This window comes from Elgaria multicarinata, chromosome 10 (genome assembly GCF_023053635.1).
Source record: "Elgaria multicarinata webbii isolate HBS135686 ecotype San Diego chromosome 10, rElgMul1.1.pri, whole genome shotgun sequence".
NCBI lineage: Eukaryota > Metazoa > Chordata > Lepidosauria > Squamata > Anguidae > Elgaria > Elgaria multicarinata.
Genome location: NC_086180.1, coordinates 13,599,897 through 13,622,206, shown reverse-complemented (window position 1 = coordinate 13,622,206; position 22,310 = coordinate 13,599,897). Strand labels below are relative to the sequence as shown.

At 41.9% G+C, this 22,310-nt stretch overlaps 1 protein-coding gene across 1 annotated transcript in view; it reads left to right on the top strand.

The window, feature by feature from the left end:
• The window catches only part of CNOT6L (CCR4-NOT transcription complex subunit 6 like), a 48,406-nt gene that overhangs the window by 21,929 nt on the left and 4,167 nt on the right, over positions 1–22,310 (top strand). The window contains exons 2-11 of the mRNA XM_063135143.1: positions 5,398–5,519; positions 6,097–6,283; positions 7,686–7,771; positions 10,779–10,868; positions 12,586–12,654; positions 14,788–14,945; positions 15,351–15,505; positions 15,787–15,938; positions 19,229–19,456; positions 21,269–21,471. Coding sequence (XP_062991213.1) covers positions 5,408–5,519; positions 6,097–6,283; positions 7,686–7,771; positions 10,779–10,868; positions 12,586–12,654; positions 14,788–14,945; positions 15,351–15,505; positions 15,787–15,938; positions 19,229–19,456; positions 21,269–21,471 — 1,440 coding nt within the window. The 5' untranslated portion in view covers positions 5,398–5,407. The remainder of the gene's footprint in view (positions 1–5,397; positions 5,520–6,096; positions 6,284–7,685; positions 7,772–10,778; positions 10,869–12,585; positions 12,655–14,787; positions 14,946–15,350; positions 15,506–15,786; positions 15,939–19,228; positions 19,457–21,268; positions 21,472–22,310) is intronic.

Genomic DNA, 22,310 nt, shown 5'->3' with positions numbered 1-22,310 from the left:
GTTTTTACACAGGGGCTGGAGCTATTTACATTAACTAAAATAAACCCGTTTAAACATTTGAAGTCAGTAATTAAAATCTAGAGGCTAAACCTTAATGATAAGCTTCACCGTGCCCACTCCATTGATGCATCTGAGTACAATCAGCAACTGCTGATTCTCTGAACAACTGGAGGCGAATCTTCTATTTTGCATGTTCACAGGACTTTGCCTCTTTTTGTTTTGCATATTCATCTTCGAGCAGAGCCTGTCTTGAAGATCTGAGGCTGCTGCCTGGCGCTTTTGTAATAAGCATTGCAGCTGTTCTGCTTTGTAAATCTGCATGACTCTGAAATAATTAACACTTTTCTTTGTTTCACCGGGAATGCACTTAAAAACTGATTGTGGTTCTGTGGATTTAAAAGCCTTCCAAGTCCTTAGGGTTGCTGCAGTGTGTTTAGGGCCCATGCTTGCATGAACTTGACTGAGAACTAACTAGTCTCAGTATTGCAGTCTAGCTGGTTTCCTTAAGGGCTGCAATCCTATACCCACTTACCTGGGAATAAGCTCTACTGAATATCATATCGTGGGACTTCTGCAAAGGATTGCACTGTAAAACATTTATATCCTACTGTTCTGTGCATTCAAGGCGGCTTATAATGTAAGTATTTACTGCTTTTATTGTTCTTACATTGTTCTTATATTGGTTTCAGATTGTGAACTGCTTAGAGATTTTAAGATATTAAGCGCTATAGAAGTAGTATAAATAAATAATCTAAACCATAAACCTTTTTAAAACAGTCAGCGATATTATCAACCAACATATGAAGCTTCCCTATTGCGTCAGTCCATTGAGCCATATATCCGAATAGTTTCTTCTTTGACAGGCAACAACACTCCAGTGTGTAAGGCCAAGGCATTTCCCAGTTCTCCTAGCCAAGCTCCTTTTAACTGGAGAAGCCAGGATTTACCCTAGGACCTTCTGCATGCGAAGCATATGTTCTACCGCAGAGGTAGTAATCCCCTCTCCTCTAAGTAAGCTTTCCTAAATACAGCATACTCCAAATGAGTAGGGAGTGGCTGGCAAATGGGAGAAGAATGCCCAGAAGCTCAGCTCCCAAGTCTCTTATTTGGGTGATATCCGCAGCAGCTAATTTCATCGATATGCCCACCATCCGATATGAATGAGCTGGCTGCAGAAAGTGGCTAAGGCTATGTATAGTATGTACCATTGCACCATAGCTCCAGAAGAGACAACAATCTGTGACGGAGAGGTTGCCTCACTTTACAGTCCAGCTCCCGCATTCTTCTCTGGGAATAAAACGTTAATGGCTTCCTGGATTAAAGCTTCTTGGATTTGAGGAGGGTGGGGGTGGGAAACCACGACAACAGGCTTCTGATCACCAGATATGCTGTATTCATGTAGACTCTCTGTGGAAACTGTTTTGTCTGCTTATTCTTAAAACTCGCGTAACTTTTTCTGAAAGAAACGTGCAGAGGGGTTCACAGTTGTTGACCCCGCTTCTGATCGGTGTTGTGGTTAAGAAGTTCCGAAGCGTGCGCTGCTGTTGAAAAGTCACATGAACGTGTGTGAAAATGAAGTTGTGGGAGGCCCATTCTTGGAGGGGGTACCTGGCCCTCTCAATAGTTTTGTATGAAGGAGGGTTTGGGCAGATGTAGCATTTCTCACTTTATACTGCAACACCCTAAAATGCCCTTTCCCCAACACAATTAAGGGCTCAAGAACCCATCTGTTGAAAACGATGGCAGCTATTTTTAAAAACTGGTTGCTTACACTCCTTCTGTTCTTGATATGTTTCTGCTTCATACTGGAATGCAACTGTTTGGGCAGTTTTTTTCAAGTATGTCCTTGGACATCTCTAGTCTGGAGTTTTAGTTTTGTCTTCATTAAATGCGAATGCCAACTGTTGAGATATTTATTTTCTGGGAAGGTCTTTTGGACATGTTTTAGCTAAATAGGGTCAAAAAGCATGCTGTTCTTCCAAACCTTTGTGAGGGGTCATGGTAACAGGGTTAAGAGCATTAATCACTGGAAGGAAGTGACATTAATTGACTTTTTAAAAAATCAGCGTTTTAGTCAAAGAACCACCAATTCTTTGTAAATGTTGTCCGTTGCTAGTTGTAATTTGTGCATTGTCTTTTGCTAACAGTGCATCCACAATCATTTTTCAAAGAATAAATAATTTGTCCATGGCAGTCTGTCACAAGGAAATGAGTTGGGAAATTTCCGTAAAAAATTCCACTAACAAAGCAGGTACTGTCTCACTACCAGACTTGTAGCTATAGAATCTAAGGCAGCAACCCTATGATGCTTGCATGGGAGTAAGTCCTATTGAAATTGGAATTAATTTATTACAACAGAGCCTTGGTTCTCTACATTTTTACTTGTTAGATTCTCGCTCTTCTGCATGTTGTAGGCAAGCTGCTTTCTCCTACTTAGAGATGTGAAGGACAGGAAAAAAACCGGAAAAATTCGGGGGGAAACCGGTTTTTTTCCGAAGCCTTTTTTGTTTTTTTCCCGAAAAATTGAAAAAAAATGAAGAAAAACAGATTACGGGATGTTTTATTTTAACATGATGCATAAAATGTTTAAGACAAGGTGTTCAGATATTTACTTCTCCAAATGATTTCTAAAAACTGTACAGTATCAGATTATTACAATGTCTGTGCACCAAGGACAAGCAAGTCCTAGGTTGCAAACTGAGACTACTACTCTCAAATGCAAGAGCAAGATGCATTTCTGGCTCTAGGGGGCACTTCCATAGAAGCAGAGACTGAAACTAATAGTGATAGCTATAGGTCAGAAAATGAGTCTGATTAAATTTCCTGCATATTCATTGAATCTTGTCCCTCCCCCCCCCCCCCATTTTCCTCAGTTCTTTTTATGGGAATGGGTACTTTATGTCTTGACACTGGAGGACTAGTGGAGACATAAATAATTTTCTTTGTTACTAATGTTGGTGGTTTCTTCAGTTGTTGTTTTTTAAAATTGTTTTTTGCCTGCTCCTCATAAACTGGCAGAAGCAAAGAGGTTCCTTACAGTTCAGGTGTTCCTAACAGTTCAGGAGCTTGTAGCTCCATTTGTTACCAAAAAAAGTAAATTAAATTTGTAATAATTGTTTGAATACCCTACTTTTAATATAGCAAATGTAATAATTTTATGCCAAACCAAGTTGAACATAATTACATTTTATGTTCCTAAAGTCACAAAGTGATGTTCTATCTGTAAAAAGTGCTAATATTGCATTATTTCAATTTTTTTGAAAATTTCTGGTTTTTTCTGGAAAAAAACCCATTTTTTTCCCATGGCGTCAAAATTTCCGGAAATTTTACATCTCTACTCCTACTGGGTTTGAATTTAAAGCCAAGGTTGAGAAAGTGGAGGTCAGAATAGCCTGAGGCTGCTTTATTTGCAGGTGGGCTAGAGGGGAACCTATAAATACTGAATAACTCGTTCGTTCAGGGATATCCTCTTAGGTTCTTCTCTAAATAGTTACGCTCATTGACCAATATGAACGCAAGGAAAAGACCATAGATTTTAAAATACCCAAATATGAAGTAGTTACACACTGATTGGGTTCAACACGATAACCAATGGTGGTTTAAATAGTTGGAGGTTGGTTGGTGGTTGATGGTTGGTTTAAATAGTCGATAGTTGAATAATTGGTAGTTTAAATAGTTGATGGTTATAGTTTGGTTATTTAACCCGCCATGGGTTATCGTGTTGTGTGAAGGGATTTTTTTAACCAATGGTTGGTTATTTGAGTGAAATAACCAACACAAATAACCAACACTGTGCACAGTTGGCTTTTTAAAGTGCCATTAGTTATCATGTTGTGTGGAAGGCTTAGGCTATTGGGCAGTATAGAAATGTAATAAATAAATAAATAAATAAGGCGCTGTTGGTTATTTCCTTTGCCACCACTGGTTGTTTCGTCAGCCACAGAGTCGCAAGGCAAGAGTCGTCAAGGCAGTGGCTGTCGTTCTAGTTCAACCGGCAGGATAGATTTTCAGCAGCAATGGGTGATGGGATACTAGCAGGAAGACTAAGGGGAAGGGAGAGGGGGGGATGAGTGAGTCAACTCAACACTGATTCTAATCCACATCCAACATGATTATTGTCATGTTGGTGGGGAGTATCCCCTAGGTAAACAACTGTCAAGGTGATTATTACCCCATCATTGACTATCATGTTGTTTGTACGCAGCCTTTATGTTGAGTAGTTCTTAGTTGAATAGTTATGCTGAGCAGTTCACCACCACCCCGATTGTGTTTATTGTTTACCAACTTTAATACAGGAAGTAAAAATGAGAACTTTTCTCTTTGTAAGAATGCATGCAATATCCGGGGGGGGGGGGGGGGCGAGGGAGTATTCTTCACCAATTTGCAGAATTGTTAGCCTAAGGAACAGTGCAATTAATTATGTGCTGTCTTTTTTTAAAATCCAAAGTGTTAATCCAAATGACTTTCGCCTAACAGAAAATTCTCTGGGGGAAAAAGATTTAGTTTGATTCCCCAGGAAATTCATATTACTAGTTAGCGAAGAGAAATTAGCAACCCTCATTATAGAATAGCAGCTAAATAGAGGTATTTTGGTGGATTTTAAAAACTTGGTGTGTAAGCCTTTAGGTGGTGAAAAATAAAAACTTTAATAAACAAATCTTTAATTCATTCATATGCAAGAGGGTGACATGATCTTCTATAAAGTAACTTGTGGTTTGTTTGTTTTTTGAAAATAGTTTATGAACAAAATATGACTTCAGTTGGGGTTTTTTTTGTGTTTGTTTAGTCTGATTCTTACTTCCCCAGTACTTGCTTAAGAGTCAAACTATACATGACAGCAGCAGCTCCGTGTGTTCAAACATTTAACTGCCCCAGTTACATAAAAAGTGGGAGGTGGGGTCTGGTTTTAACAGCAAAACCACGGGGCAGGTGATGGGCGCAAAACATTCCTTGTGCTTGCGACTTACGTCACCACAGTGCCTTTCCCTGAGCATATTTTTGGTCCAGTTGGAGTTGCTACTGGTTTCTGAGCTTAGCTGAGGTCGAAGGTGCTTCGGGAGGGAAAAGAGCTTTGGCTGTTGGATGGTAGAGAAATATAATACATGAAAAAAGAAATTTCCTGGAGGCAAACCATGGATGGAAGAAGGTTCTGCCCTGCTCATGCACGTAACCCTTTTGCTCTTAATGAGACACCCCCAAATTCTGCCCTTTTTATGTGATAGTGATAGTTCTGTGCTTAAATATACAATGGCTGCCAACATGTCTTGTTTTGCCCTCAACTGAGATAGGCTTCTTTAAATTTTATATACTAGAGTTCAGTCTGGTTGGCCCTTTAATGATGAGAGGTTTTTTTTGTCACCCCTAAATGTTGTAATATTCATATGGTTTATCTTTCAGACTAACAGGGATGCCAAAGGAAAAATATGATCCTCCAGATCCTCGCAGAATTTACACCATCATGTCAGCAGAGGAGGTAGCCAATGGGAAGAAGTCCCATTGGGCAGAATTGGAAATCTCGGGTGAGTTACGGAATAATGACTTGCCTACCAGGTGGTTTTCAGTTCCTTAGGGCAGATAAGACACCTGCTTGTTAAGCTTGTGAATGATTCAGCAGGTGCCCATTGGCAAACCCATCAGTTCACGGAAGTCTTACAGTCAAGATGCAAAGCATGGGTTTGCCTGCAATCCAAACACTTCACAATATTGCTTTTCTGTGAAAGGATTTAAGAGTTTCCGTTGGAGAGGGTAATGATAATAGGGAATTCCTTGGTTTTAATATATTTAGATTAAAGGTACTCTCACTTCCTTTGTCAGTGGTAACCAATTTGTAGCTTTTTTCAGCTGCACCCTATCCCCCAAACCACAGTTGCGTATTCACATAAAAAATCTTTTTTTTGTTTTTAATGTTCATTGTTTTTAACTTTTGTAAACCGCCCAGAGAGCTTTGGCTATGGGGCGGTATATAAATGTAATAAATAAATAAATGTAAATAAATAAGCTGGCTTTCTTTCTTGCAAAGTTATGTCATTATGTTTCTTGGGCTTGTAGGAAACGCTGCCTGGATGCTTAACACACTCTACGTGCTCTTCATTTTAGGTAGAGTGCGGAGCTTAAGTATGTCACTTTGGTCACTAACGCACTTGACTGCTCTCCACCTCAATGACAACTATCTGACTCGCATTCCACCTGACATTGCCAAGCTTCATAATCTGGTTTACCTGGATCTCTCATCCAACAAACTCAGAAGTTTACCAGCAGAACTAGGAAACATGGTATCTCTCAGGTGAGGAGTCTTGCTGCCTCTTCCAAAACAACTGCAGAAAGATCTTTGGCTGCAATTTTAGTCTTGTGCAACTCTGAAGTTGGTTATAAGTTATAGTTTAACTTGGCCATTGATGTAAACAGTTTCTGTACTTAAAATTTCAGAGCTTGTTCTGACAAACAATTTGGCTTCTTCTTGCACAATTTTGGGCGGGACTGAATGTTATGATGTTCGTGTTTTGACATCTCATGTTGAGGAGCATTGGTGAGGAAACAGATGGCATTATGATGTCAGGGCATGAGTTCGTTTCACTACATGTTACAGAGGAGGAAGAGAGACCTCAATACAGGGCTCTCACTTTGGGCAGCAGCCTTGTGTTTCTTCTAACATGCAGTTCTGGTATTTGTGTACCTTTTATAAGGAGGCAATCTCCACTAAAATAGTTGTTCACAAACTTAACAAACAACGTTGATGGCACATTTGACCTGGTTCACATGTAACACTAACCAATGGTATATTTAAACCATGGTTTGTTGCCCTACCCAGGGTTTGTCTAGAAGACAGTTGAACACACCACGGTTTATTTTCTCAGTCCCTGGCCTGAGTTGTTTGTTGCCCTCCTTAGCATGCTCCCTCCCTATATATCAACTGCCTTTGTTGCGCTGCAGTACTATCATGTGAAGAGGCTAGTTTTTTTCTTTTTACTTCTGCTGTCTGCTGCCAATGTAGACTGACAAAACTACCCGTGATTAAACAACTCACGGTTCGTAACCCAATAAACAAATCATGAGTTCTATTCCTTGGTTGTTAACAACCCATAGTTAACCTATTGTTCTGGGTTTGCACGTAATGGCAACCCATGATTCAACAAACCATGGTTAATTAAGGCATGGTTTGTTGTTACATGTGATCCACGTCTGTATATAGAAGCTCTTCCTTTGGAGTTCAGTGACAGAGATGAGTGACTGGCTTGGACCTTAGAAAAGAAATTGCTTAGTCAGAATTGTTTTCTGAAAAGCTGAAAAGTAATGTGTAGTAACTATTGATCCTTGAATGCCCTCTTCTCTTGCTTTAATTCCTTATCTCAGGATGAAAGAAAGGTTTGTCAGGAGCCCACAGACTTGCCTGAGGTTGATTCCCCTTCAACTTTTGATTTGAGCTGTTCAGTGTGAAAACAAATCAGATATAGGATTTCCCCACCACCACCACCCATAATAAATTGTGTAGATCCTTAAGCCCTGTATTGGTTATTTTTTGAGGGGCAGGGGGTTGGTTTGTGTTAATGTATAGTCCCTGCCCTCCTTCAGTTGTCCCATGTCACTACTCAAAGAAATATAAAAATTGAAGTACAAGTTATACAGAACATTACAATATGTAAATCATTTTAAAACTGACTTTATTCAACTGTTTCCTCTCTTTTTAGGGAATTGCTTTTAAACAACAATTTGTTACGAGTTTTGCCTTATGAACTTGGACGGCTCTTCCAGCTACAAACACTAGGTTTGAAAGGTAAGAGATAGATTCTATATTTTATATGCAAGCGCTTGCACGCTACATACTTTTGTCACCCTGATTCCCTTTTCCCCACTTTTGCTAATTTCTTGCCATATCTTTTCATAAAGAAACTTTTAGGGATTAGGGACAAGACTTGTGGGAAGTGTAGGTACTGGTTTTCTGTTTTGGTTTTCTCATTTCCCGTTCATTCATTGATAAGCTTTACTGCCTTTCTATTTCCCTTTTGTTTTTGCTGTTCCTTTTTTTTTAATCTAACTTATTGCTGAATCTAGTACAAGCCCTTAGGATAGATTTGGCATTGACGTTGTTATCACTTCCCCCTCGTTACTTTTATGTGGAAGGCATTGTAGAGACAGTTCCTATGAGGAACTAATTTCTGATTAAAGAACCCCAGAAGTTCTCCTTTCTGCTTACTCGAAAGTGCTACTGAGTTCTTCGTATTTTTAAGGACTTCGAAATGTGGGGAGTGTGCAGCATGTATGTGTAGTTTTTCTCTGTGTGGTGAAACATTACTATTGTTCTTAAATAATGCTGCCCTTTCGTAACTGTAAAAATAATTACAGCTTCATTTTCTTGCAGCAAGACATGGGTTTATCGGTGATATTTTTGTTAACTAGACTGTGCTATTGTATGATTCTGAGCCTAATGCTTCAAGAAATTGCTTGCGTCATCAGGGGGTATGGCGTGTGGAAGCAGAATAAATGCATCAGACAGGGGAAGAGCCATGGTGAACATGTGAAACTGCCTTCTACTGAATCAGGCCATTGGTCTGTATAGTCCAGTTTTTTCAACTCTACCTAGCAGTGGCTCTTCAGAGTTTTAAACCATCATTTCCCAGCCCTGCTGTCCTTCCCCTGCCAGGTGGGGAAGGGCAGGAGCTAAAAAGAACCACTAGTTTTAGGGGGGAAAGTCACAGGAACAAAGTATAGGCCATATTCCAGTTCTTTTTTGGCTATGAGCATTATTAAGTCTTCCGTGGGCCACTCGAAGAGAAGAAGAAGGCTGGCTAGCTTCATCTAAAGACCCTTCTGCTCTTGGTTGTAACTAAATCCAGCTCTTTCCAATCCACCAGTTTACTCTTTGCCACCAGGAAGAGCGAGCTGGGGTTGTGGTGGGAAAAGAGTAAACAGGTGGATCGGAAAAAGCTGGATTTAGTTTGAATCGAGAGCAGAAGGGCATGTAGATGAAGCCAGCAAGCCTCCTTAAATTTGTTTTTATTTGAAATAATCCCCTGCAGGAGGCCTTGCAGTATAAAAACCCTCCCTTTATGCCATCTCTTCCACCAAAAATCCTCATTCCTGTTATCAGTCTTTATAATCCAACTTACTGCTGAATCTAGTACAAGCCCTTAGGATAGTAGCATATGCCCCCATTCTTCTCTCCCTCCGTCTGTTGCTTCCCCACTGTTTGTTTTAGATTGTCAGCTTCTTGAGAGAAGAAAGGCCACAACACATGGGGTTGTGGCCTATGGATCTCTCAGAGCACCTTTACCTTGGTATTGGTTTATTAAAAAATAACACACCAAGCTCTGCATTATTAACGATATAACATGCATGTTATTGATCACAGGGTAGGAGAACAGGTGGACGTGCTGACATGATATGAGGAGTTGTAGTCCAACACATCTGGAAGGGACCAGGTTGGGGAAGGGACCAGCAGGTATTACGTACCCTAAGAACATAGGAAGAGCCCTGCTGGATCAGAACAAAGGCTTATCTAGTGTAGCACAGTGGCTAGCAGCTTGACTATGGGAAGCCGCAAGCAGGATATGAGTGCAAAGACACACACACCCCTGCTTATGTTACACAGCAGCTGGTATTCAGAAGCATACTGGACGTAATACATAGCCATCATGACTAGTAGCCATTAATACTACTAGTATCCTCCATGAGTTTGACTAACCTCCTTGTAAAGCAGTCCAAGTTGACGGTGATCATCTCGTGGTAGCAAATTTCATAATTTAACTCTGTGCTGTGTGGAAAATTCTCCCTTTTATCTGTCCTGAATCTATCACCATTCACTTGTAGTAGCTAATGCTACTTTTGTGGTAGTGAAGGTCCACTAATGCACCATCCTTGCAGGGTTTTAAGAAGGCCTTGAAAACGTTTTATTTCACCGTGGCCTTCTCATGATATGAGTACTGCTGTTGCTGCTCTTGCCATTCTTGCTCTTGCTGGTTTTTATTGTTGGCTTTTATTGTTTTTAATTGCTATTTTATTGTGTTTTACATTTTTATTGCTTTTAATATTTTAACTGTTTTTATGTATTTTATGGTTGTAAGCTGCCTTGTGAGGAAAGGCGGTCAAGAAATGTTTTAAATAAATAAATAAATAAATTCAGCTTCATGGAGTGACCCCAGGTTTTAGTATAATAAGAAAGAGAGAGAGAGAGACAGAGAGAGACCTCTTCCAATCCACTTCCTCCATGCTATTCATAATTTTGCACACCTTATGTTGTCTCCCCCCCACACCTTGTACTTGGTTTTTTCCTATGCTAAAATGCCCCAAATGTTGTAACCTTTTCTCATAGGGGAGGTTCTCTGTCCCTTATGAAAAGGAGGCTTCTCCTATACTCAAGTTTCCTGACTCTGTCTTTGAGAAGAACAGAGCTCCTTCGTTATACCTGAGCCTTACCTAAGAATTGCAAAAAAAATTGGGAGCGTTTTCACCCACACACCTCAAAAAGTGTGGGCGAAATCGCCCCCAACTATTTTTGTAATCTTCAGGGACTGGGCCATTATTTTACTTTATTTTTCTGTGGAGGTTGGGAGAGAGGGGGTTAAAATCGTTCTTTTTAACTGTATTTTTGTTGTTGTTGCTCTTGTTCCAAGTGGCAGCAGAATTGCAATAAGCAACCACCCAGTAGCATTCCCCATTGAGAATAGTATTGTTTCGGGGGCAAGTATTGAGAGGGTCCTGTTTTAGTTAGCACTGATGTATTAGAAATGAGAATATTGTGCAGTGCAATCTAATTGATGTTAAACCCCTTGCTTTGATTCCAGGCAATCCTTTATCACAAGATATTCTCAGCTTGTACCAGGATCCAGATGGGACACGGAAATTACTGAACTACATGCTTGACAATCTAGCAGGTAATAAGTGTTTGCTTTTGTTTTAATACTGGCAAAATGACCATCTTTTGACAAATAGGATGTATGTAGATGGAGGATTTTTGCATGGCAGGTGTGTCCAAAAACAGTGTATCCCACTCTGTGGGAGCCCTTATTATCCAGGTGCAGGAGGTTTGGGTCATTAGTGCATCATTGCCAGCAAATCCACCTTTCGGACTTAAACTCCCAATGGAAGGTGGTGGAAGACCATGAGATGCTTAAGGACAAACTCTCAGAGCCTACCTTTCACTCTTTAACTCAGAGAGAGTTGTGCATAGGTCCTTCTTGCCCTTCCAGCAGGATTAAGAAGACCAGCTCATCAGCGGGACTTTACTGCAGCTCTAAAAACTTGATATAGCCTCTCCCCCTTCAGCTGCTTCTGCTATCCTTCTTTTTCGCCCCTTCCAAAGAACGCTGACGTCAAATCATTTTTGCTTTCCAAACTTTCCTCACCACTGAATCCAAAACCTCTCAATTCCTTTCCCCTCTCTCCATGCGCACAATGGCCAGTTTCCTCACCAACTTCTTGACAAATTCTCTTAGAAGTTCCTCTTTCCTCACTGCTTTGTCTAACCTCCCTTAAAATGGATGGCGCTGCTGTTATTTTTCCGGTCCCTGTTGCTACCCATCCTGCTTGCTTTGCTCAGCTTTAAAATCTCTGTGAAGGAAGCAGAGGAGCTCTAGACGCCACAAGCCCCACACGCCCCGGCTGTACTCACTTCTAGCTGGCCCATCGTTGGCTTGGAGTGGATGCAGGCACACACCCTACCCAAGCCTCCAAACCAATGTTTTACTTTTCTACATAGCAATATCTATCAGGCAATTGCTTATTATAGGATAAGATAAAGGTTTCGTGTAAAGTTACCATTGGAATGGGGGCTACACCTGATTCTTGCTTTAGTGATCCCAGCCATTCACAATCAAGCCTGCTCCCATCTGTGTAATCTCTTCCTGGGTTCTGTTTCACACTACAGGAAGGTGGAATATTGGGAGCTAGCTTAGATGATGCTTGACATTAAATTCTAGTACATCAAGAGACTGTGCTCCATGGTTAATATAGATCTGGGAATAGCTGTATCTGTTGCTTGGTGAGGTTTCTCATTTATTCACTAGAAGGCGCTGACCTTTGGGTACCAATTCCGCATTTAAATGAAGAAAGCCAAAGTGGCCACTTTAAGCTGAGAAACTCTCCCGTGCTCAGAACAGTGTGCAGCTAGCCTCAGCTGTACTGGATTGAGGGGCCAAGTGGAAACCGGGCACTTCACCTTTAGTTGAGCTTGTGTGGTATTATTGTCATTGACAGCCACTCCAGCTTGAAGAGGGATGCAGGCTGCTGGTATGAATTGTTTACCCTGTAGTTCATTTCCTTCACGAAGAACATTGCATGCCTATGCTGAACCTCTTCTGCAACTGGTGAGGGAATATTCATCTGATGGAGGTGGGATGATACCGTAAACATTTCATACATTCCTGGTGTAGCGTAGAGTCCCTGTAGCCTGCTTTTGGTAGCAACCATAGCCCTTTCCAGGTATCCGCCTGCAATACAAGCAGGGCTAAATTGTGTAGCGGGTGTGTTTCCAATTAAATGCTTCTTTCTCAGGTTCTGAGATATCAATATGGGGTATTACTGTTGCAAGTTTAGTGTAAGGATATTGGGGTATCTAACTCTCCCTAATGTTCCCTGTTTTTAATATTTTAGTTCATCCGGAGCAGCTGCCTCCAAGGCCATGGATTACATTAAAAGAACGAGACCAAATTCTGCCCTCAGGTAATTATACAGCCATCTTTTCTTCCTTTAATTCAGGGTGGGCAACTTCAGGGAGTCTGATGGCTATTTTTGCCTCTCCCCATTCTCCACCACGGGCTACATTCCAGCCACTGGAACTGTGTAGAATTCTGTGTTGCAACAGTAGCCAAAAAAATAAAATAAAAAATGGCAGTTTGCTTCTTAATTTGGGCAGCAGACTTTTATGGTAAGTAGGACCCTGCCTACATGGCAGTGGGTTGCCGCTGCAATAAGCTGAACCCGACGCTTTTGCTACTTCAGGGTGGCGGCAGCTTATCCCAATGCTGCAGCAAAAGCACGAGGTTTCTGGCGGCCAGGCCCACTGCCTGTCCTCTGCCAATCAGGGGGCACCATCTGCCCAGCCATGCCTCTGCCACGACTCTGGAGCAAGATTAGACGGCTGAAAGACCCTGTGTCACCTTGCTCCATCCTGAAAAGTCGGGGTAAGTCCCCAGCTTTTAAAAAGCAGGGCTTCCCTGGAAAGCCCCATGATGGCTTTGAGATGGCTGCTGCGTCATATAATCGACACAGCACCACCACGCACCCACCCCAGGGCTTTCCATGCATATAGTCAGCCCTAGATCAAATTTACCTTGTTTTTATGTTACCTCCCCCCTCCCGCATAAATAGGTCAAGATTAGCTTGAGAACAAGCCAGTTTTTACCTGTTTCCCACCCTGTAGCAGCAGACACTTTTTTGCTGTCACTGCAAATTTCAGCAGGCGGTGGCAGGGACCACATATAGCCCTCAGGCTGTGTGTTACCAACCCCTGCTTTAACTTGTGCTATAAAGGCTCTCACCATGGTTAAGAGATTTAAGAGTATTACATTGTCACCAGCCCATAATGGATTTAGACCTCAATCCATAGTCTCTAGAGTAGCATTTAATAAACAGACCAAGAAACACCTCAGTATAAAAGTTAGTGGAATCTTACTGCTTAAAATTGCTGTTAAGAGTTGCACAATATACCATCAGCACAGCAGGCCAGCAACTGGTTTTACTACAAAGAAAGGGCCAATTTGGATGATATGAATCAGTTCTGACTTGCAGTTTTATCGGTTTGAGTAAATGGCCCTACACATGTGATCAGTGTAATGGCAGAGGAGGATTCTCAAGGAAGAACGTGTGTCTACTTCATAAATGAGTCATACTGAGAAAGTGGAGAGCCCTTTGCACAGGTATCTGTGTGGCCTTGCATGGTTGTCCTCTGTTGTCACACTGCTCTTACGAGCCTTTCCATGTGCAAGTTAGGGTCAGTTCATAATGCATGAATCTGCCCTTTGAATCTGATACGTTTTGGCCTGTTCTTAGCTACTTGAGTAATTCAATTGATGCCCAACTATAAGCATCCAATAACCCCTAGTTTTACTGAAATGTACAAAATTATGTTATCTCAGCAGATAGGCTAGAAACTCTCTGAATTTCTGATTGATAACGTGGCGGCTAAAGTGATGGACTGGGAGTTGGGAGATCAGGGTTCTAGTCCCCACTCAGCCATGGAAACCCACTGGGTGACTTTGGGCCTGTCACAGACTCTCTCAGCCCAAATTATTATTATTATTATTATTATTATTATTATTATTATTATTAATTTATATAGCACCATCAATGTACATGGTGCTGTACAGAGTACAGCCTCACAATAACAACCTCACAGGGTTGTTATTGTGAGGATAAAATGGAGAGGAGGATTATGTACACTGCCTTGAGTTCCTTAAGAGGAAAAAAGGTGCGATTTAAATGCAACAACAACAACAACAACAATAATAATAATAATAATAATAATTTTCTCATGCACACACAGCTGTAACATTTAAGTTTTATATTCCTGCAAATAGTTCAACATGTACAAAGCAGTTAACCATACAATAAAATAGAGGCAACAAGCGAGTGAGTATTTTATATATGCAAAATAAGCCATCACTTAGCATGGGAAGGAAGTTTGTTTTTTGAAGGACTTTCTGGAGGCCTTTTGAGAATTGGCAGTATACACTGAGAGAACGACTTAATCCAGCTGAAATGCCCTGTGCTAAACGTTGGTACTTCTATGTTAAAAAAAAGTGCCCTGTACCACAACTGTCTCCATCACCAGACATTTGCTTTCTTTCTTCCCAGCTTCATTTACCGTCATGTGTTACAATGTGTTGTGTGATAAATACGCCACCCGACAGCTCTATGGCTACTGCCCATCCTGGGCATTAAATTGGGAATACAGAAAAAAGGGAATCATGGAAGAAATTATGAACTGGGATGCAGATATCATTAGTCTTCAGGTAATGATAAATGAAATGCGAATCTTTGTTTTACCAATTATGGGGAAATAACAGTGGGAGGGGATTGATGCTTCATATCCTGCTCGTGAGTTTCCTTGAAGCATCTGGGTGGCCACTGTGGGAAAGGGGATATTGCACTAGGTGACTTCTGATCTGATTCAGCAGAATTCCTTTTAATGTTCTTAAGTAGCTGCTATATAAGTGGCTTTCCCCCCATGCTGCTGTGAGTAATGTTGGAAAGCCCTGAGGCCACATGGGAGAAGCCAGTACTGTGGATCCTTCCTTGACCCCATCAGCATAACCCCTCCCCCACCAGAAATAGACAATCATGAAAGAGACATTCCAGCTTCTCAGCACAGTTTTCTTCGATGCAGCGCTAACAACACAATCAATGTTCATTTCTAGGAAGTAGAAACTGAGCAATACTTCACCCTCTTTCTGCCAGCATTAAAAGACCGTGGATACGATGGATTTTTCTCTCCAAAGTCACGTGCCAAAATCATGTCTGAGCAGGAGCGAAAGCATGTGGATGGTTGTGCAATATTCTTCAAAGTAGAAAAGTAAGTCGCTTTCACTAATGTGTATGAAATAAGGCTTGAAGCAAACCAGTGATATTTTAATGATAGTTCGTAAACCTGTATCGGCTCTTACACTGTTGTGGTGCCCATGGAATTGGTATATGTGTTTTAAAAATGAGGAAGGGATGTCTTTTTAGTCCTGGCTTTCTGATAGTCATTTTTATTCCTCATAAATTCTTAAAGGGAAATTAGTATGTGTTTGTTTTAAAATGGAGGATAATTTATATAGAGATATTGACACTGATGTTGGGTGTGTGTTTCAGGTTCACGTTGGTGCAAAAGCACACAGTAGAGTTCAACCAAGTGGCGATGGCAAACTCTGAAGGATCAGAAGCTATGCTGAATAGAGTGATGACAAAGGACAACATTGGAGTTGCTGTAGTGTTAGAGGTGCATAAGGAACTGTTTGGGACAGGTGGGTGTGTCATGCATTTTTTAAATGAAAAGTTTAACGACGGCAAAAGACATGCTGGGTTTTTAAAAAGCGAAATCTTCCTGTATAGTAAAAGCACGACTTAGTAGAAATTCAGCGGATACAACACAATATATCACAATAGCTCTATCTCCCTGTGACAACTGAATCAGGTGAGGCTGTGCAGGTCCTGGACCAGTGCCTAGACTCAGTAATGGGCTGGATGAGGGCCAGTAAACTGAGACTGAATCCTGGCAAGATGGAAGCCCTGTGGGTGAGTGGTTCCCATGCCTGTTCTGGATGGAGTTGCACTGCCTCTGAAAGAACAGGTTCGTAGTTTGGGGGTACTCTTAGACCCATTTCTGTCATTGGAGGCTCAAGTAGCCGCCACGGCTCGGAGTGCCTTTTACCATCTTCGGTTGGTTCGCCAACTACGGCCTCTCCTGAACAGGGATAGCTTGGCCACGGTGGTACAGGCATTGGTAACCTCAAGATTGGATTACTGCAACATGCTCTATGTGGAGCTGCCCTTGAAGCTGCTCCAGAAGCTGGAGCTAGTGCAGAATCCTGCAGCTCGGCTGTTGTCTGGAGCTGCCCCTTTCCAGCATGTAACTCCTCTGCTGAGGGAACTGCACTGGCTGCCTATTCGCTACTGGGCCAGGTTTAAGGTTCTTGTACTTGTGTACAAAGCCCTAAACAACTTGGGACCAGGATACCTGAGAGAGCGCCTTCTCCCTTACCAACCTGCCCAGTCACAGGTCTTCCAAGGGCCTGCTCCTGGTGGTTCCACCTAGATCCATCCTCCAATTGGAATCCACCAGGAGAAGAGCCTTTCCACAGGTGGTGCCCCTCCTGTGGAATTCCCTGCCTCTGGAGGTGAGGCAGGCGTCAACTTTGTACTCCTTTCGGCGCCTCCTGAAAACATCTTTATTCCAAGAAGCCTTTCCTTAATATGTAGCCTTGAATCTCTGTTTTTGCTTCTATTAAATTTTGTTTTAACTGTTTTATTCTGTTTTTATTTTCATTTTATCTTGTACAACGCTCTGAAATTTTTCAATGGGGAGCGGTATATAAATATTCTAAATAAATAAATAAATAAAATATCAGCTCAGTGGACTGCTTTGCGGAAGCAACTTCCCAAACCCAAATAATTCTGCAATATCGCTCTCCTCATTATTATTCTTGGGGGCTGAAGTAGGAAACATGGGACACTTTCCTTGTAATGGGAATGTAGGGATGGCAGGAGAATTGGGATTGAGGGGGGATGCTTAGCCCTCCTGCCACCAACCAATTCAGATGGCTACCCAAGCCATTTTGAATTTGGGGGGCGGGTTGTCAGCCAGGTTCCAAAACTGGAAGCTTGACTGAGGAGGAAAGAGCTGCGGAGGGGGGCATTGCCAGGAGAGAATTGGGGGATGCAGAGTGTGTGTGTGGAGCACCCTCCTTTCCTGGGGGCTGTCTTCACGGCGCCGAGTTGGTGCCATCTCCCTCAAAAACACTGAGGTTTCACTCACCTGTGGGGGCGTTGAGTTATCTTGACATCTAAGGAAGGAGCACGGGGTTCCCAGCGGCCATCTGGGTATCAGAGGAGCCCCCCGCGCTCTCTTCCTGGTGGAAGGCAACCAATCACCGGTCGCCTTCCACTAGGGAATGGCCCCAGAGCGACGTCAGATGGCAGAAGAGACGTACTGACCTTGCTCCTGACTTTTTCAGTGTGCAGCTTCGCAGGAAAGCCCCACGGTGGCTGCAAAGCTGCATCTGTGTCATATAATTGACACAGCGCAGATTTGCAGCCACCACGAGGCTTTCCCTGCATATAGACAGCCCCCTGTACAGCCCCACATCCCATTATTCCAGCAAACACATATTTAAAAAGCCTTGCTGAGAGAACATTTACTTCTGCATTTAATATGTCCTCTTAAAATTCAATGTCACGTTTTAAACTTTGCCTTTTATTAATATAGTTCTATTCCATGTTGAAAAGGATGTAAGTGGGTGGGCGTGGCTCAGGCACAAAGGGACGAGCTCTGGTATTGTGTACGAATGAGCAATGAATTTTTTATTATTTCACAATGTAAAAAGCTTAACGTTTCGGATTTGAAAGAATCCTTCTTCAGGAGCAAGAAGGGAGGGGAGTTCAGGTAGCAAACTGCAATCCTGCAAAGGCAGTTCGCTTAATTAGAAAGCCTCAGCGTTTGTTAAAACGTCCTGCTATCAGAACTGAAGTTGTATGAGCAAGCTCTCTGTTCACTACAGCTCCTGAAGAAGGATTCTTTCGAATCCGAAACGTGGAGCTTTTTACATCGTGAAATAATAAAACGTTCATCGCTCATTCGTACACAGCACCAATTCTGTGTTTCTCCACTTTCCATTGGTGCTATTCCCCCTTACCCAGCAATACATAACTTAGTAGATGGCTGCATTCGGACGATTACAGCGGGGGAAGAAGCCGTTGTGGCCGCTCTCTCCACCCCCGCGCATGCTGCTCTCATGTCGTCTGAACATGGTGCAGTGGGGGGCTTCATACCCACCCTATAACCTCTACTGCATGCTGTGGGTTGTAAGGTGGTACAGTGCCCCTCCCCCCACCACACTGCGCCAGGTTCGGGCGACACGCCAGTCGGCACTGCAGCGCGTGGAATAATGCATACGGCAGTTGCTGGGGTACGGGAAGCAGCCACGGTGGCTTCTTCCTCCATTGTAGTCGTAGAAACCAAGTCCGATGTCTTCACTGTGCTCTTTGAACATTGGAAGCTGTCTTACATTGAATCAGTCTTATCGGTCCCTCTAGGGCAGTTCTGTCTGCTCAGGCGTTCAGTAGCTCTCCAGCAGGAGTCTTTCCCAGCCCTGCTTTCCTAATATCCCTTCTACTGAAGACACTGGGGCTTGAGCAGCTGTTGATATACTACCCACGTAGAGGTGCCATTTCATACAGACAGCACAACTGCATGATCCCACAGTCAGGCTGCAAGCGTAGTGCTATCCATGCACATTCCAGAGGTGGCTATGTGGGACCTGCTAAGAAGGAGGCGAGGCTGAAGGAACAGACTTCGTATGATAGTTGTGGCAATATTTCAAGCCCCCTCCATGGGAATTAGGGTGGTTGTAGATATACTAGCAACACAGAGATGCAGGTTCGTGTTTCTGTGTATCCTGTCCAGACTGTGAGCCTAGCAGTGCTTGCTCAATAAAGAAAATTATGCACAAAAGGAAATAAAATGCTTTTCTGTTGTTTCTGTATTGGGGGGAATTGAATTAACTTAGGAGTTCTAACTGTTATACCTTGACTTTAGGTATGAAACCACTTCATACGTTGGACAACCAGCTGCTTATTGTAGCTAATGCCCATATGCATTGGGATCCTGAGTATTCAGATGTAAAACTTGTCCAGACTATGATGTTTGTCTCAGAACTGAAAAGTATCCTTGAGAAAGCCTCTGGCAGGCCTGGAAGCCCGACAGCAGATACGAATTCCATCCCACTGGTGCTGTGTGCGGATCTCAACTCACTGCCTGATTCAGGTATTGTTTCTACTTCAGATTTGATATTCTGTCTTCATTTGTTAGAAATATCTTGGGTCACCTTTGGAACAGGAACATCCTGTATATCTTCTTTGCGTTCCAGCAGCTGATTCTCTAGATGATAGGGTGGCTCTTAATGAATTAGGCAATAATAACTCCCTTCCTTTACTTTAGACATTTTTGTTTGTTTGTTTGTTTGTTTATTTATTTATTTATTGCATTTATATACTGCCCCGTAGCCGAAGCTCTCTGGGCGGTTTACAAAAGTTAAAAACAGTAAACATTAAAAACAAATATACAAAGTTTAAAAACATAAAAAGCATAAAAACAACAGTATCCTTATAAAAACAGCTATTCTGGGGTCCGTTAAAAACAAACAAACTCCGCATATGTTGTTAAATGCCTGGGAGAAGAGAAAGGTCTTAACCTGGTGCCGAAAAGATAACAATGTTGGCGCCAGGCAAGCCTCGTTGGGGAGATCATTCCACATTTGGGGGGGCCACCACTGAAAAGGCCCTCTCCCTTGTTGCCATCATCTGAGCTTCCCTCAGAGTAGGAACTTGAAGGAGGACCTTAGATGTAGAGCGCAGTGTACAGGTAGATTCACTCGTTTTTTTAAAAGAGATGAGTGTGCAATCTAGATGGCTAGAATTGCCTGCTGAGAGAAAAAAATGCCTCCTTTTGACAAAAGCTTTTCTGCAGATATGTATGCTATCTGACAATTTGGAGAGCACGATTCTTGAACTAGAAAAAGTACAGAAGGAATTGGATACTTGCAACTCTGGACTTGAGAATAAGATTAATATACAGGGGGTGTCAACAAATTAAAGGCAGTTAAATTTAACAAGACAGCATAATGATGTTATTAGGGAATTGCCTAGCAGAGTAAAAGAAATAAGTTTGGTAAATATATTTAGGAATGACCAAAGCTCATTCTCTGAGTGCTGATCACTGAACAAGCTAAAACTAAAAAAAGCCTCTTGGCTTAAGCCCAAATCATCACACAGTGCTGAAATGATCATACAGGCTGCCGTTGACCAATTTGTGTGTGATGTGACGTAGGCTGGGAGCACCAAGTCAGCCAGTGATTTCACGAGAAAGGGACCAACTGCATTGGACTTCCTTGATTGTACAAATGCACTGAGCTGTTTTGAGACAGACAGCCCAATCCTATACATATTTATTTGGAAGTAAATTCCACTGCATTGAATGGGGTTCGCCTTCATATAGATGTGCATAATATTGTAGCTTTACAGTTCAGTCCTAAGCATGTGTACTCAGATGTCTGACTTCTCAGAGTTAAATCTCTCTGAACTTGCCTGAAGTAATTCTGTGGATACCAGCCTAGTACGTTAATAGTTGGAGGAAGAAAGTGTGCGGGTGGGGTGAGGTGAGCGCCCATGTCCATGCTCTCTGTTGAACCAGTATCATTTTCCATTCAGTTGTTTGCCCAGGGCAACTGCAAAATAGTAGATTACAATATGCACCATAACATTAAACAAATATATATCCTTTCCCTTCTAATTACAGGCGCTGTAAGCTCAACCAATGGTGTTTAAATACCACCTCTGATGATATTTCTCTAATTAGCAAATAGCTTTATTTCCCACTTAAACAGGTGGTAGTAACTACTTCGGTGGCATTTCTTCCTTGCTTGACAGCAAAATATTTGCCGTGTTAATTCCCTTGCTGGCGTATGTTATCCATTGTGCACATAGAGTTGAGTTCATTTTGAACTAAAGACCAGCATGTGGTGCAACTCGGCATTGACATTAAGCAACAACAAATCAGCTGTTTTGTTTTGCAAAACAGGTGTTGTGGAATACTTAAGCAATGGAATAGTAGCCGACAACCATAAAGACTTCAAGGAATTGCGGTATAATGAGTGTCTCGTGAACTTCAGCGGCAATGGGAAGAACAGGGCTTCTGAAGGAAGGATCACTCACGGCTTCCAGCTCAAGAGCGCCTATGAAAACAACTTGATGCCTTATACGAATTACACCTTTGATTTCAAAGTAAGCCGTGATCTGGCGGAAGTGATGTAAACTGGGTTGTAAATAGGAGGGTCCATACAGATTTTGTCAAATCCTTTCCACTTGTTTCACAGATTATCAGGTGTCTTTTGTTTTGTCATCGGCTCATAGACCGAATCAGATTTTTTTTAAAGGATTGTTCGAGGAGAATTATTATTATTATTATTATTATTATTATTATTATTATTATTATTATTATTATTATTATTATTACATTTATATACCGCCCCACAGCCAAAGCTCTTTGGGCGGTTTACAAAAGTTAAAAACATTGAACGTTAAAAAGAAATATACAAAATTTAAAAGCATAAAAAGCATAAAATACAAACAAAAACGCAATATCCGTTTAAAACAACTATTCTGGGGTCAGTTAAAAAACTCCGCATAAGCTGTCAAATGCCTGGGAATTCACGTTAATTTGCAAATGTGCGCAAATGTGCAGCAGTTAATGTAAGTTGTCCATAATGCACATTAACTAATTGCACAAGTGAGCATTAGTGCAAATCATCCCCTTAAAAAGTGAAAAACGGTCCCCTAGTCCACAGAATCCAAGTGACTTGGGAAAAACTGGTCTGCTACAGAATCCGCGGGTCTCATTCATAGAAATCTGAACTCGTTTGAATCTGTTACAGAGTTCTCTGACACCCCAAGTAAACTGTGCGACGTAGTAAAATTCTCACCATGAAAGATGCTGTGTGAAATGCCATGCAAAACCTAGCCACAACCTAGTGACGTTCCACTAAAGTCATGCAAGTGAATTGCTCGTGGATATGTTATTGAAGTGTAGTGCAAGATATACTGGTTTCTTCCAACTTTGCTTC